Consider the following 15,249-nt stretch of genomic DNA (forward strand, 5'->3'; position numbering starts at 1 on the left):
GCATCTGTGCATACTGAACATAAAAATTACATAATTCAATATGTATATATTACATACGTATAAACCCACACGGAAAACATCAACTCTACGGGAGTTCCTGTAAAGGTTATCAGTATAACAAAGACACAATTTACACAGTTCGATTAAAACCTGTCGTACTATTGGTCAGTTCAGACACATAACCCCGCCTTCCTACTTCATTATTGGGCCACCATCAATCACTCAAAAACCGGATTCACAACATTTGCGTCATTATGTCACACAGCCAACAGCAAAATCGAGGGGTGTGAAAAAAGAGAAAACAGTTGAATGTTCTTGATTTATTAGATGTGTGGCCCACATTACATCAAAATTTTCCTCTTGTACACGTAAACACATTTCTCCGAATTAGTTTGGAAAGCTTTTTCCATCATAAAGTCCTATTTATATTGTCCCGATTTCCCGGTCCCTTCCTATTTCTGCAGTGGACTATTCCATATTTCAAAACCAAAGCGGGCATTTATCACGCCGTTTAGGAAGTGAAACGGTTGTTTATTTCGGTTGAATTTAATCAACAATATTAGTGGAATTGTTGTAAAACTATTAATAAGAATTGCCTAAAAAGTAAGGTATTTATGTATTATTATTATTATTATTATTTCATTGTTTTTGTAAGACTAGTGATATCGACCATTTATTATTCTTAGAAACATTTGTTGGAAAAATACACGAATATCTCTGAGTGATAATGTTGTACTGTAGCAGAAAACAGCAGATTCGCGGTTTAAATATGAATACAGTGCGTGGGGTTTTTACAGTTAATCGATGTAACTTTCAGCTGCGCGTCATCTTCAGCGTTGAAGGTTTCAGCAGTGCTGACTGTGAGCCCCTTCAATTGCACCAGCTGGCTCTTCCCAGACCTGCACACACACTCTGCAGGGGGTGTACCTCTTCTGAACACTTGCCTTTCTCTTCATTTCTAGGATGGATGCAACGTCGTGCTTGAAGTCTTTGTTACTGGCGATCAATCAGTATAAGAACAACAAGTCCGCGTCCAATGCAACGCAGCTTCAGAGACAACTGGATGTAAGCATTTTTATTTTTTATTCAACACCGGTCTGTAACTGCTTTGCTGTCAGCATTGCAGCGGTGTTAAATTCAGTACTGTAATGAATTTGCTAGACTATTTACTGTATGAGAATGCCCTGGCTTGACGAGGTCGCCATGCAGGCTGTATAATAATGCTGAATGTTTGATTTCAGAATGATATTTTATGGCTGTGCGCAGTTTACACAGTTTTATTTCTTTTTTTAATGATTTGTTTGAGGTTATTTCGGGACTGAAATCCACCAGGCTGTTTGCATCAAACCAAGTTCTCCCAAGTGAATGTCTTAGCTGCCTCGTTGAACTGGCTGGAGACCCGAACAGCAACCCTTCCTTAACTCTGAGAATCATTGCGCTGCTGTCTCATTTAGGTATTAGGCGTTTCTATCATTCTATTAAAAACACATCTATTAAGTTGCTGCAACATCTGATCTCCCTCCTGTATAAAAGCTGCCCTTAAATGCTTGCTCCTATAACAGGACTGGAAGTTCAAGCAGGATTTTTTTTTTTTTTTGGCACTAATGTTAAACTGTTAAATACGTTTCCCCTTTTAATTTAGCATCAGAGGAGGAGACCAGAGAGGCCCTGCATAGCAGCTACAGTCTCACCGGTGTGCTGGCATCAGTCATTCATTGCAACAGCTCAACTCCCAGCGAGCCTGTTGTATTGCAGGTATCCTATTCTATTTTATTCCCTTATATTACTAGCTAACTAAATCTGCCCATTGCATGCCCACCCCAGCTTCAGCTGCAGCCAGGCTGTAAGTCTGAGACACAGATATTAATGCTGTTGTAAAGATGATCCAGGATGAATTCCACAGGTTCTGCCAACCCGAGACTCCTGGCATTGATTGTTATTATTATGATATAGTTGCCTGTGTTTAGTAAATCGACAGGCTGTGTTTGAAAGCTGTCTCTGTGTTTTAATGTGCTTATTTTCCACGCAGTGTATTCAGCTCCTGCAGAGAATCACCTACAATGTAAGGGTCCTTCACTCAAGCTCTAACATCGATGAGCTGCTAACGTTTCTAATGCATCACATGTAAGTACAGCATCCTGCTGTTTTTACTGGCTCCCAAAAGCATCTGCAAAAAAATATAGGCTTCTATTCAGTAGGAATAATTTCCAAGTCTAGCAGGTTCAATTGTAACATTTTTGTAGATTGCATAAAGCATCATTAATTTACAGGCCCAAAGATAATATGCTGTTTATTGTCTGGAACTTGCATTGAAGCGTTTACACTACCAGCGTTTATGATGTCACTATTCTTCGCATGTCCTATTGCCTACAGATTGGCCAGTAGTTAACAGTACTCCTTTCCTGGTAGATGAGGTAGTTTTGGGTAGTGTTGAAGTGATACAGTTTGTAAAGAGGACCTGTGTTGGCAACTGTTTGTTTATTTCTTTATGTATGTATTTGCACCATAGCCAGTCTCCTGATGATGACTTAACAATGCCATGCCTTGGACTCATGGCAAACCTCTGCCGGCACAACATGTCTGTTCAAGCCCATATCAAGTCTTTGGTAAGAATTGCGTTTGTTCTGGATATTTAGGATCAATAAGAAAAAAATAAAAATAGGAAGTGAAAGGTAAAATTACTTATCAAGTGCTTTCTGAAACTCGTGCCTCTATTTATTCATATTGAGGTCCAATATGCACATTTTATTACCTGCAGCAAATTATTAATTGTGTTGTTTTTGTTTGTTTGTTTGTTTGTTTGTTATTGCCTCTGTTCCAGAATAATGTAAAAAGTTTCTATCGGACCCTGATCACTTTTCTGGCCCACAATAGGTTGACTGTGGTGGTATTTGCCCTTTCCATACTAACAAGCCTCACTATAAATGAAGAAGTTGGTGAAAAGGTGGGTGGTGCTTTTTTGGCCATGAAGTTCTTTCTGTGAAGTTAGTGAAGAAAGAGTCCCTGTACAATCTCTTAAATTGTCTGCAGCAGTGAAAACAAAGTTTAAACACCATTAAATACACATTTGTTCAGTGTAAAAACAAAATGCAATGTTTTTGATTCTCATTGCAGCTTTTTCATGCAAAGAATATTCATCAAACCTTTCAGTTAATATTTAATATTATTGTGAATGGAGATGGGACGCTGACCAGGAAGTACGCGGTTGACCTTCTGGTGGATCTGCTGAAGAATCCCAAGATTTCAGATTACCTGAGCAGGTACAGTGATAGAGTGAAGGGAAAGCAGACAGCTTGTATAGTGTCTGTATTGCAAGTGTTACTGCCTGGTTTCTGGGGTTTGCACCTGGGCAACGTTCCTCTTTCTTCATTTTTAAACCAGTAAGACGCAACAGGTCTAGTGTTTTATTAGATTGAATCCACTTGTGTATATTTACAAAGTAAAGCTGTGAGTAGTTTATTTTAATCATGTAACCTCTTCATTGCAGATATGAGCACTTTAATTTATGCCTCTCCCAGGTACTGGGTCTGCTTCATGGGAAGGACCCTGATTCTGCAGCAAAGGTAAACAAACATTTAAAAATCTGATCCTGCTGTATATTTATAGCTGTTTCTAATTAAACTATCTTCTGCATCGTTCTTGACTTATTTCATTAAAACCTTGGAATCCTCTTATCCTCGCATTTTGTAATAGACAAAAGTGTACACAACCATTAGAATGAGCATGTGAAACGATGTTAGAATGGATTTTGTGTAATTAGATTTTCTTTTTTGTCCTGTCATGCACAAATGTAAAGTAACTGTCGTAAAAGGAAGCACACACTGCAAGCAGTCACAGCAGTGCAGCTGTTCGTAACGCTCCATTGGTTTCTATTTCAGGTTCTTGAGCTGCTGATTTCGTTTTGTTCCGTTGCGAGTCTTCGTAGGCTCCTCTGCCAGGCGCTGTTCGCACCCCCCTCTGTGCGAGCCCCAAGCTCTAGAAACAACAGCAAGACTCTGGAACCAGTCATTGCTCTGATACACTGGTCCAGCCTGCCACTAGATGGCCCTGAGAACTCCACTCTGCAGGCACTGGAGCTGCTCAAGGAAATGCTGGAGGTGTGTTAAGCAGCGTAGGAGCTAGCGATACCAGAGCATATGAAGTACAAGCTTACTGAAAGCTTCATTTCTACTACTTCTGCGTCTGTGCTGGTCCCACCGTTTCACAAAAACACATGGAAAATGCGTGGTAATGGGAAAGTTTCACAGAAACAAAAGTCTGTTTTGAACAACTGCGTGGTAACGCTGTAAAACCCAGGAGAATTACAGCAACTGAACGCCTAAAGATTGATTAACTTTGTAATATGATGATGCCTTTTTAAATTCAAAACCTTTTTTCCATTCAGTTAGGACCTGTATCTGGGCAGTTGGAAGAATGTATTTCAGCATTTCTTTCATTTCTGTTTAAATATAGGAAGCGATTGACTCGCCCTGTTGCAGCACGATGCATCAGTTTGTGGATCTTCTGTTGCCCGTCCTTCTGGATTTGCTCCAGATACCAGGGCAGATACTCGACGAGGCGCTTGTGAAAAAGAAATGTGCAAGAACAAGCAGAGCTATTGACATCCTGTTGGATATCCTTTCCATAGAGGTAGGGCCCTGCGAAATTCACAGAAGACTCAAAACGACAGGACTAACCTGTAATTCAGTCCTAAACCTTCAGGTCTCCGTGCAGCCACTCCGGCTAAACTGATCAAAAGAGTAATTAAGAATTGACACATTCAATTCTGCACAATTAGAAAACACCCCCTAATTATGAGGGACAGTTATGGCCATTCTAGAAACTGGTGCATTTAAGAAAAAGCTAACTCTAGACTTGCTGTTTTAGAAAAAATGGATGCACCAGCAAAATCCAAAGGCATTTGCTTGAGAGCTTGCACGCAGCAATATCACCTGGCATCTTGGCTCTCCCTGACTGCAACACATGGAAAGGGACTAGTGGAGCTTATACAGTGGGTTGAAAGCCGTAACTTAGAGTTTATCAAATGTATAATAAAGTTTCAGAATTAATAAATGCACACAGAGCACTCTCACGGGAGTTGCACAACACAGATACCGGTATAAACAAAGTGTATCAAAACTTTCCACAAAGTTGAAATAATGTTGAAAGAAACTTCCTTTTAAAATCCTGTTGAAGGTATTCACAGGGATGTAAGGGGTTAAATAAATGTCAGTAGCCATTGACTGCGTTCTGTTTATTAATCTGCTAATATGTACTTTGTAGTGATGGGATGAGCAATTCAAATGGTTAATGTAATGGGATGATTGTTTTAATGAGTGCTCATTATGTGGCTTACTGTGGAGGCTATAGCGATATCTTGGGGCTGTAGCACTAAATTACAGGTTAAAAATCAAGTGAAAAACGCGGGGCGCTACATGTAGTATATGATGCCTTTATTAACTGCACATTATATGTTAAAGATCCACTTTTTGTACATTTCAAAAAAACTAAATGTGACCTGTTTCATATTCCTGTAGATACAGTGGTTGAAATAATTATTGTGCTGAACTAAACAGTAACTGTATCTTAAAAGTAAAAGAAGTCAAGAACTGTTTTATGAATACTAAGCTTTGTGAAGAGGACCCAATGTATTGGGATATTTCCTTAACTGCTTTACTGCTCTGTGGAGATGAGTCATTGAAAGTGCAAGTTTCAGAGAAGCTAACTGCCAGAATCTGCGTATCGCAATTGGAGTTCCAGTTTTCATCCAGTTGGATGGACGTAGGCTTTGTGAATCCTGTGGCTGATTCAGACCGTGGGTATGTTTTTAAATCCCATTGTTTGCATGCCGTGAATATGTTTTGCATGACCTGCCCACCAGTGCTCGTCCGAGTCCTTGTACATTGATCTCATTAACACCATGGCTTGGTAAACCTGTTCTGTACACTCAGCACTCTGTTGCTCTGACCCGCTGTCTTTAGCTACAGTGTGTTGCTAAGGAAACATAACTTGAATTAAATGTAATTAGCTGAGAGTACACATGGCTACAGTGCAAAGACAGATACAATTCTAATCTGTTGCAATGAGACTTTGTTTTTTTTCTGTGTGCTATTTTTTTCAGTTTTATCTTTTAATCAATAGCCAGGTTGGTGCTGATGTTGTGCTGAAGACATTGGATCTGATGAGCAAAATCAAACAGTTTGTGCCAAACATGGAAACGAGCTTCTACAAAATGCTTCAGGTAATTCTCAACCTGCTTGTTTTTTTGTTTTTTTTTTTCTAGAAATCCATTATTGTCTATATTGAGTAACAGCAATTGTAAAGTCCAGGTATGTTCTCAGCTGTAGTTCTCCAGAATTGCTTTTTTTTATAATGGTGTTTTTTGTTTTGTAAATGTCAATAAAATCAGTATTGTGTGATTTTCCCCAGTGGGCGCTTTCGTGCCTGCCCCCCTTTCTTTACAAACATGTGTCCTCTTGTATAATACACGATTCATGATCAGGCCACACTGACAGTCCTTGCATTGTCCTTCTGCAGTGTACTACTTCATTACCTTCATCAGACTGTGCAATAAAGAGGTAACACTGCTGATACAGCTGTGATGAAAGTGTACTCCAGAAAGGTTATTGAAAGGATCACATTGTGGTCATATTACTGAACCTGTGTGTCACATTTCTACATACAGTAGTTTAAGGTTATGCTGATCTACCGTTTTCATGATTTTGTAATCTCTACTGTTGCGGAACGTGCTGATTCTCATATCATTGTAGCAGGCAGCTGTAATAGTTATTTTTTCAGCTTGTGATGTAAAACATGAGGTTTGTTTCTGTTTTTCTAGGACCAGCGTCTCATTACACCCCTGTGTTTTGCTTTAACATCAGATCTCAGGCATCGTGTAGAGGCTGCATTGAGGATCGTGTTTGAAGCAGCTCCTTTACCAGACTTTCCTGCCATCATGTGAGTAATGCTTTTAAAACCATTTAAAATACTAGTCTTGTTTATCATAGTGCCAGCAACAACTACTCAAAACCCAAGAGCAAGTAAGCCAGGTAAAACTCATATAAAAGGCAGGAATGAATCGGTCAGCTAGCATTGCCAATAAACTGTCCATGATGCCTTTGACAGCGGGACCTCAGAGGGGGGCAACTCCCAAGGAAGAAAAGTTTAAACTGATCGCAAAAGCTGTCTGTTTAAACCCCCAGACTTGTCTGTCGTTCTCTCTAATGTGTGATGGCTCACAGCCCTTGTTGTATTAAGTGCCCTTTGGTCGTCCCATGGCCTTGTTGAATCTTTGCTGTCGTTCACACTGCAGTCCTGTAAGTAGTTCTGGAGAAGATAGCTCCCCCGAAACTGGAGATGCACAAAACACTAGTTTGGATTGAGCTCTCTACAGCAGACTCCTACAGGGTCAATGGAGGAGGAACTGACAGTGAAAGAGTTGTAATGACATGCTTTACAAATGCATTTTGTTTTTTGCAGAGCAGAATTATTGAGTGATTGATTACATGGATGAATGATTGATTGTTTGGTTCCCTCTGTAGGCTTGGTGAAAGCATAGCTGCAAACAACGCATACAGACTACAAGAGGCCCAGTATTCCATCAGCAGAACCCCTGCACACGAGCTACACGAGCAGCCGTCCGTGCTGGTCAAAGGGTGTTCTTCACCGCTCTATACCAGCAACAGCCCACAGAGATCAAACATCCAGAACCTCATCGACAAACTGCAGGCTGGACTGGAGGTCAGTGCTCTTGAGATACAGTCCAGACTCCCCTTATGAGACTTTACCAGTCACGTAGCAATTTTTCCATGGTTTTTTAATTTGCTTTACATGGCTTCCCTATCCTTTACCATGCTTTCACTATGCTTTATTACACTTTGCTGTGCTTTTACTGTGATAAAGTTTTGTAAGCTTCCTAGATGAACGATGCCACCAGAAGCATGAAATTATTTGCAGGAACACGTGTTCAGACTTTTTTTCCAGAGTGGGCTTATTAGGTATCAACCATTTAAAACACGTCCTGTTTATGTATATATTGGATAGGAAGGATTGCCAGTTTAAGTGGCTGTAACTGATTAATTCAACTGCTTCATATGTTCTTGAAAACCGTTGCTTTGTATTATTAAAAATACTGAAATGAAACTTCCTGTGATGTCTCAATTGTTTTAGCTTAAAGAAGAAATCAAGGATGTGAGGATTTCAGAATTAATGGATGTTTATGAACAGAAGATATCTGCCCTCGCTGTAAGTGTGCAGTGTTTCACCTGCTAGACCAAAAGCATGTCTGTGTATAACATAGCAAGTGCATAACATGTTGTGCTTCGTGGGATTGTACTGTAGTTCTTGTACTGCAGAAGAGTTTGGAAACTCGGAACTTCAGCACAGAACCACAACTTGTTATGTGACCTCTATAACACTCCCTGCATTGTTACTCAATGTTACCACAAGAGGGAGCTGTTTGCAAGCTCTGTAAATGCAGTGAGGATGAGTAAAATAAACCTGGCGCCTCATTAATGACCTTCTTAACAAAACTCTGTTTTATGTGTTGGTATTGCATGCTATCTTTGATAGTCGTTTGCTTTACAGAGTATTTCTTTGTTTTTCAGTCGAAGGAGGGCCGGTTGCAGGATCTTCTGGAAGCGAAGGCTCTGGCTCTAGCTCAGGCAGACAGGCTGATTGCTCAGTACCGGTGTCAGAGAGCACAGGCAGAGGCAGAGGTCAGCGAGTGCACAGGAATCGCAGGGATTGCCCTTCTGATTGGAGCTGTCTGGTATTTCCAGGGCTTGAAACTCACACTAGCTCTGCACCCAGTCCGGGGTGTTTAGGAATATTATTGAAATGGCTAGTGCCAGGAGTTTGAACAATCAGGCCCCTTGTAAACGTGCTCTGAACTGATTACATGTCTCCACCAGTAGTTTTACTAACAGGTGGTGCCATTCAGCTAGAAACTAATGTGTTTAACATCCAACTCATGGATCAGGTAAGTAATGTACTTAATTGAAGCAAGTTCTGAAACCCAGGGCTGGATGCAGGACTAGTGTGTGTTTCAAGTCATGTATATCATTTTGAAAGTACATTTTTTGAACCTGTTATTGTGGGAAAGTTAAAGCAGTAGAGAAGTATTACTTCATTGTTAATTCTCTATGCAGTCAACATTATTTTTATACTGTAACACGAAAATGTTCAGACACCACTGACTGATCTTGCAATCCGTGAGGTTTTGTTACAGGCACTGTAAGATGCTGGAGAGTGACAAAGATAATCCAATGAAGTCTGCGCTTATTGATGTTCTACTCACAGTGTTCTTCTCATTGTTGGGTAAGGCGCGGAAGTTAGCTGCACTCCTGAAGGAAGCTGAGCGGAACAATGAAGAGCTTGGTGCCCTGCTGAACAGTCAGCAGTTGGAGTCTGAGCGTGCAAAGACTGACATTCAGCAGCTTTTCAATCACAACAGGAAACTGCAAGCAGTGGCTGAAGAGCATGAGTCCTTGAAGGGGTCCTTCACTGAGGTGGTGCAGAAGTAAGCAGCTGGTTTGTTTATTTTGAGTCCATTTGAAGTTGGTTATAGAGGGTTCAAGACTGAAGCATTTGCACATGAAATAGAATATCACTTGAAATAAACGCATTTCTAAAGTAGTTCATAGTTCCCTCTATACCCCTACAGAGGTGTACCTACTTGCATCAGTGCAGAGCTGCTACAAACAAGGCATTAGGAGGGGGTTCCTAGAAGTAGTGAAGCATCACAACCATGCTGTTATCTGTAGCTGCAGCTAGACTTTGACCCATAGCCTGATACATCATCAACCTTTCTTTTAAAAATTGCTTGCATTGACTAAAGCATTTTATTTTTTTGTCCCTGTCTTCCGTCCCCAGGCTTGAGGCATCTGAAAAGCAGTTGAAGGAGCTCCAGGTTTCACACAGTTCCCTCAGCAAACAAGTGGAGGCTCTAAAGAAGCACAATGAGACTGCTCAGCTGCAGCATGACAAGTGAGTCCTGTTGCGTCCATCACAAGGTCCAAACAAGTCACCTGCCATCTCATCAGCAGCTAATCCAGGCATTGCTGGGCTGCTTTTGATATGCGTGGAGGAAAGACACATTGTTTAAAACGTATCGGACCAAGCCATGACTATTTATATGTTACTTTTAATTTTTTTTAGGGGTGGTTAATATTCAATTTGAAAGAGAAAATGAATCGTTCTCAAACACATATTTTAAACCTGCTTTCATAGTGCATAGTTGATTCCTTAGCAGTGTAATTTGGGGATTTATCTATCCTGAATTGAAATTGTGATCCCGTTCTTTTTTCTTTTGTGTTTTGTATTATATGTATATGCATATATTTTAAGTACACCTCTCATACGCTGCAGTATATTTTGATTTGTTTTACAATCTCTTCTAGAACCGTGGCACAACTTACAGAGATGGAAGATAAATGTAAACAATTAAGCAGGGAGGTACAAGAAAAAGAAAACCGAATATCAAGTAAGCGATTTCTTATTAAACTTTCCTTCATCCTCTGGTATGGGTTCAAAATCAAATGAAAGTGACAGCCAATAGAGCAGACTCTGCAGGATCTGTATATATAGATGGATATATAAAATATACAAATAAATGGCACTGAATTAGCTTAATTCTGTGTTTTTCCATTACAGACTTGCAACAGAAAATCAGAATTCAAGAAGAAAAAACAAAACAGCAGGAGAAAGAAAAAGAGGAACTGGAAGAAACAATTGAGATTCTCCGGAAAGAACTGAGTAAAACGGAGCTGGCAAGAAAGGAGCTCAGTATCAAGGTAGGGGATCAGAAGAAGAGCTGTATGTTGAGGCAGCACCAGTAACACATGCATTGTGGAAGCCGTTTCTTATAAAAGAGCACATTGATTAACTTCTGTTCTGCATTAGTGGAGCCACTGTGAGTGCTGACTGTTGGTAATGGCACAGAGCAAGCCATAGGGAGAGCAAGGATGCGTTCCCCTTTACCAGTAGAGGGGGCTGCTGGTCTCATGGTTACTTATAATGAGTGTTAATACCCGAGTAACGCAGCAGCTGAGACCTGAAAATGAATTAACCATAAGACAGCAGCTGCTGGATTCATATATACTCCATGTGGACGTATTGTTTTAATTTGTTTACCATGCATTTTCTGTGCCAATATCCAATCCGCACTCTACATTGACTACAGCATGTGTGGATATATATTCCAAAGCCAAATAACTTCATGTCAGCCCCAATATGCTTTTATATTAAAAGCAATACTGTGTCTATATGTGGTTGTATGCATCTTTAAATGGAGCATCACTTTGCTGTTCTCATTGCTGCAAAGGATAAGTGCATTTCTGTTTGTGTGCTTTTCATTTCTTTTCCGGTGGTCTGTTCTTTCGTAGGCGTCGTCTCTGGAGATTCAGATGTCTCAGATGGAAGTCCGTTTAGAAGAAAAGGAGGCTGTGATTAAAACCCAGAGAGAAGAAATGAACAAGCATTCCCATATGATAGCCATGATCCACAGCCTGAGCAGTGGGAAACTCAAGACTGACTCTGTGAACCTCAGTCTTTAACGCTTCAATGAGTCTTGCTGTGAAACGGGAGGTCTGGACTAACTGATAGGTGTGAGTTTGCGCTAACCCAGCATGGTACCACAATGCTTAAAATCAAGTCTGATTTTAAGACTGTCTGTCTGGCAGCATTTCTTAAAGAAACAAAGCTGCTGTCCAGCTTACATTTTATATTCCCCAATCATTTGTTTGTCTCATTCTAATGCTGTCCTTTTTGAAAATATGCTGTTGTTTTTATGTTTGTTTTTTTTTCTTTTCTTTATTTACAATAAAACCTTTTTGGCCGAATGATTTTAATAAACACGTGAAGAAATTCAGTGTGACCAAAACAGATTTAGAACATCTGAAACAAAATAAAAAAGCTGACAGAGGATTGGTATAAAGATCAGTTTATCAATATGCTTTTTAAATGCGTGCATGTTGAACAAGTTTGCATATAGAGCATGTTGTAAGCAGATGTTGCTGCTGCAGTGCTGTACTTTCTGTAAGCAGGGGAGGGCAGGTTTATGTAAGTATTCTATAATCTTTAGGGTACTCTTCCTAATCTGTCCTAACATATGGAATAGAGCAGAGTAAGAAAAAAATATATTTTACTGAAAAGCAGCTGTCACATGCTGCTAGGAATCTGGCTTTCAGCCTGAAGTTATTATTATAGTTTATCATCATGCTAAATAAATAGACTAGACGAGCATTTTGTGAAATACGTTCAATGGAAATTGCTATGTATTCTATGGAAATCTATGATGGTTCATTCTGTCATATAATATTAATAGGGGTGGTGTAAAACAGCAGCTTGCGAGAGTACCGCCTGTTTTTCTCTCTTCATTGATTATCCACTTCCTGTGTGTTTTTACACAAGAGCTTGCAGTTAATCTAACAATCTGCTATGTGTCGATGCTGCATGTTGTTGTTCTTTTATTGCACACTTAGGGGAAGTTAACTAGAGAATTAGCATGGTTTGGATTTTAAAGATTTTAAATATTATGAAGATATATTTTAATTTGAATGTATCTTTGTTATTTAATGGAATTTAAAGTATTCTTTCTGAGAATATGTACACCTTTTTCTGCAGCCTATTGTGATAAAGCAGCACAGGGGTTAGCCTCCGTGCTGAGATCTCTGCATAATCAGATCAGTGTAGTCTTGTTACAGGTAAAATCTTGCAGCATAGCACATTAAACAAATTAGGTTGGGTAGCTTGTGCATGTTTTTGTGTATTGAATATAGTTTCTTCAGCTGTTGATTAAGAAGAAAAGAATCAGTAATTGTAAAAACAGAGTAGGCTTTTGAAAAAATAATATGATGAAAGGGAGTACATTTCCTTAAAATCCAGTGAAAATAAGGCCCTTAGTGCTGCATGTACAGAGCTGCAGATGTCTTGTGTGAAGGAAAGTCTTTTTTTAAAAGGTAGAATTCATTACTACACAGTTTCAAATAACAATGCTGTTTTGGTGCAGGTGGGGGTTATTGTATTTTAACTGAGGTGGGGCTGTGCTAATAATCCTGGAGTCACGCACATCAGTGCTCTGATTATCCAAATCAAAGATTTATTCACGTTAATAATTTGTAAGCACAGGCACGCTCTAAAACACAGCCCATTACTCTGTGTGCTCAGCTGACTCAAAGGAATGCTGCCTTGGCAGATTGCCTCTTTTACCTTGTCACGTCCTTATCCTCAAAGAATTGATAAGGAAACACCCATAAAGTTTTAGACCAGACCTCATGACAATGCAAATCTGCTATTGACGGCAAGACGCATTCTCACCTCAGGCTTTGTTTAAAAATGAAATGAAAAATACTCAAACATAAACAAATATATAATTATATAATTTATACTTCTTTACAATATTATTTTGTTTTACAATGTTGTACATTTAAATGTCAGCCTTTGAATAGCTGTTATTGGCAAAGGGCAGTAACCCTCACATACCTATTGAACTTTACAAAATATTTACTATGCAAATTGGATGCTCTTATTTTCTAATACTGTACTTCACCTTCAGTTATACTGTATCACAAAATTTCAAATCCAGAACTAAAGTGTGCCTTTGTCTTGCATGACAATTATTCACTTGCAAATGTTTAAAATAATGGTTAGTTTGCAAACAGTGAACAAGGCTGATGCTATGATAATGACATCATAAAAAAATTACTTTTCACATAGCAAATACTACTGCCCCAAAACCCAATAATTATGTTCAAAATACAGCATCCTTCATTTTATACAGCATGTAATAGAACCATATTACAGCCAGGTTATATATATATATATATATATATATATATATATATATATCTTATATATATATATATATATATATATATATATATATATATATATATATATATATATATATATATAAAAAACTACACAAGTGTTCCAGTATTGCAGGCAGCACCAAAAATTCCAGCAACATGATTTCTTGAGCACAGTTCTGGAATCGTTAGATAATAAAAATTAAGAAAACCCTATTCTCATTTTTATGTTCAAGTTGTGGGGGGGAAAAAAAGTAAATAAATAACATTCCCAGGAGATCTCAGTAGTAAGAGAACTCCTCTCTGGTGCCTTTTTATCTTGTTTCTTCTGTAAAAACAAAAAAAATAAAAAATCCCAAGCCGTTCCTCTTGCTGGTGTAAATTGTTCATTCGGTCAGCCATCTTCAGCATCTAAAGACACATTGCGTGTTATCTGTGAACAGTGTTGCAAGCTTACATACAGCTCCCACCCACACCAGTGAATCTTGCCCTTATAAAAGTTCCCCATGCTAGTGCTTTGCTTTCCCATGGTTTGTAGAGTTTGCCTTCATTATCCCTCATCAGGGATAATATACATTTTTGCACATATATTGCTTATTACATTGTGATTTAACATTGCGTTTGCAAATTCTTACTTTATACTATTCTGCAATACTGTATGTCATGGTCATCAACAGATGTTACACTTCTCAACGGTATCATACTGAAGGCTCTAATTTAATGACTGCACTGTGAATTCCACAATGTTACACTTCTCAACGGTATCATACTGAAGGCTCTAATTTAATGACTGCACTGTGAATTCCACAATGTTACACTTCTCAACGGTATCATACTGAAGGCTCTAATTTAATGACTGCACTGTGAATTCCACAATGTTACACTTCTCAATGATATCATACTGAAGGCTCTAATTTAATGACTGCACTGTGAATTCCACAATGTTACACTTCTCAATGATATCATACTGAAGGCTCTAATTTAATGACTGCACTGTGAATTCCACAATGTTACCCTTCTCAATGATATCATACTGAAGGCTCTAATTTAATGACTGCACTGTGAATTCCACAATGTTACACTTCTCAATGATATCATACTGAAGGCTCTAATTTAATGACTGCACTGTGAATTCCACAATGTTACACTTCTCAATGATATCATACTGAAGGCTCTAATTTAATGACTGCACTGTGAATTCCACAATGTTACCCTTCTCAATGATATCATACTGAAGGCTCTAATTTAATGACTGCACTCTGAATTCCACAATGTTACACTTCTCAATGATATCATACTGAAGGCTCTAATTTAATGACTGCACTCTGAATTCCACAATGTTACACTTCTCAATGATATCATACTGAAGGCTCTAATTTAATGGCTGCACTCTGAATTCCACAATGTTACACTTCTCAACGGTACTTTTCAAAGATAAAAAGAATACTTACAATCTTGAATG

General features: G+C 38.8%; 1 protein-coding gene across 1 annotated transcript; it reads left to right on the forward strand.

Annotated features, from left to right (window-relative positions):
* Positions 1–512: 512 nt before the first annotated feature.
* cip2a (cellular inhibitor of PP2A) lies at positions 513–13,769 on the forward strand. The gene is made up of 22 exons (XM_041233109.1): positions 513–608; positions 963–1,065; positions 1,307–1,454; positions 1,643–1,755; positions 2,030–2,124; positions 2,510–2,606; positions 2,822–2,944; positions 3,115–3,260; positions 3,488–3,563; positions 3,879–4,097; positions 4,453–4,612; positions 5,657–5,798; positions 6,121–6,220; positions 6,818–6,936; positions 7,521–7,719; positions 8,149–8,223; positions 8,586–8,696; positions 9,303–9,499; positions 9,853–9,966; positions 10,380–10,462; positions 10,633–10,772; positions 11,364–13,769. Exons 2-22 carry the CDS (start codon positions 964–966, stop codon positions 11,532–11,534), a joined length of 2,730 nt encoding a protein of 909 aa, XP_041089043.1. The 5' UTR covers positions 513–608; position 963; the 3' UTR covers positions 11,535–13,769.
* Positions 13,770–15,249: the final 1,480 nt, after the last annotated feature.

Source organism: Polyodon spathula, chromosome 30 (assembly GCF_017654505.1).
Source record: "Polyodon spathula isolate WHYD16114869_AA chromosome 30, ASM1765450v1, whole genome shotgun sequence".
In the NCBI taxonomy this organism is placed as follows: Eukaryota; Metazoa; Chordata; class Actinopteri; order Acipenseriformes; family Polyodontidae; genus Polyodon; species Polyodon spathula.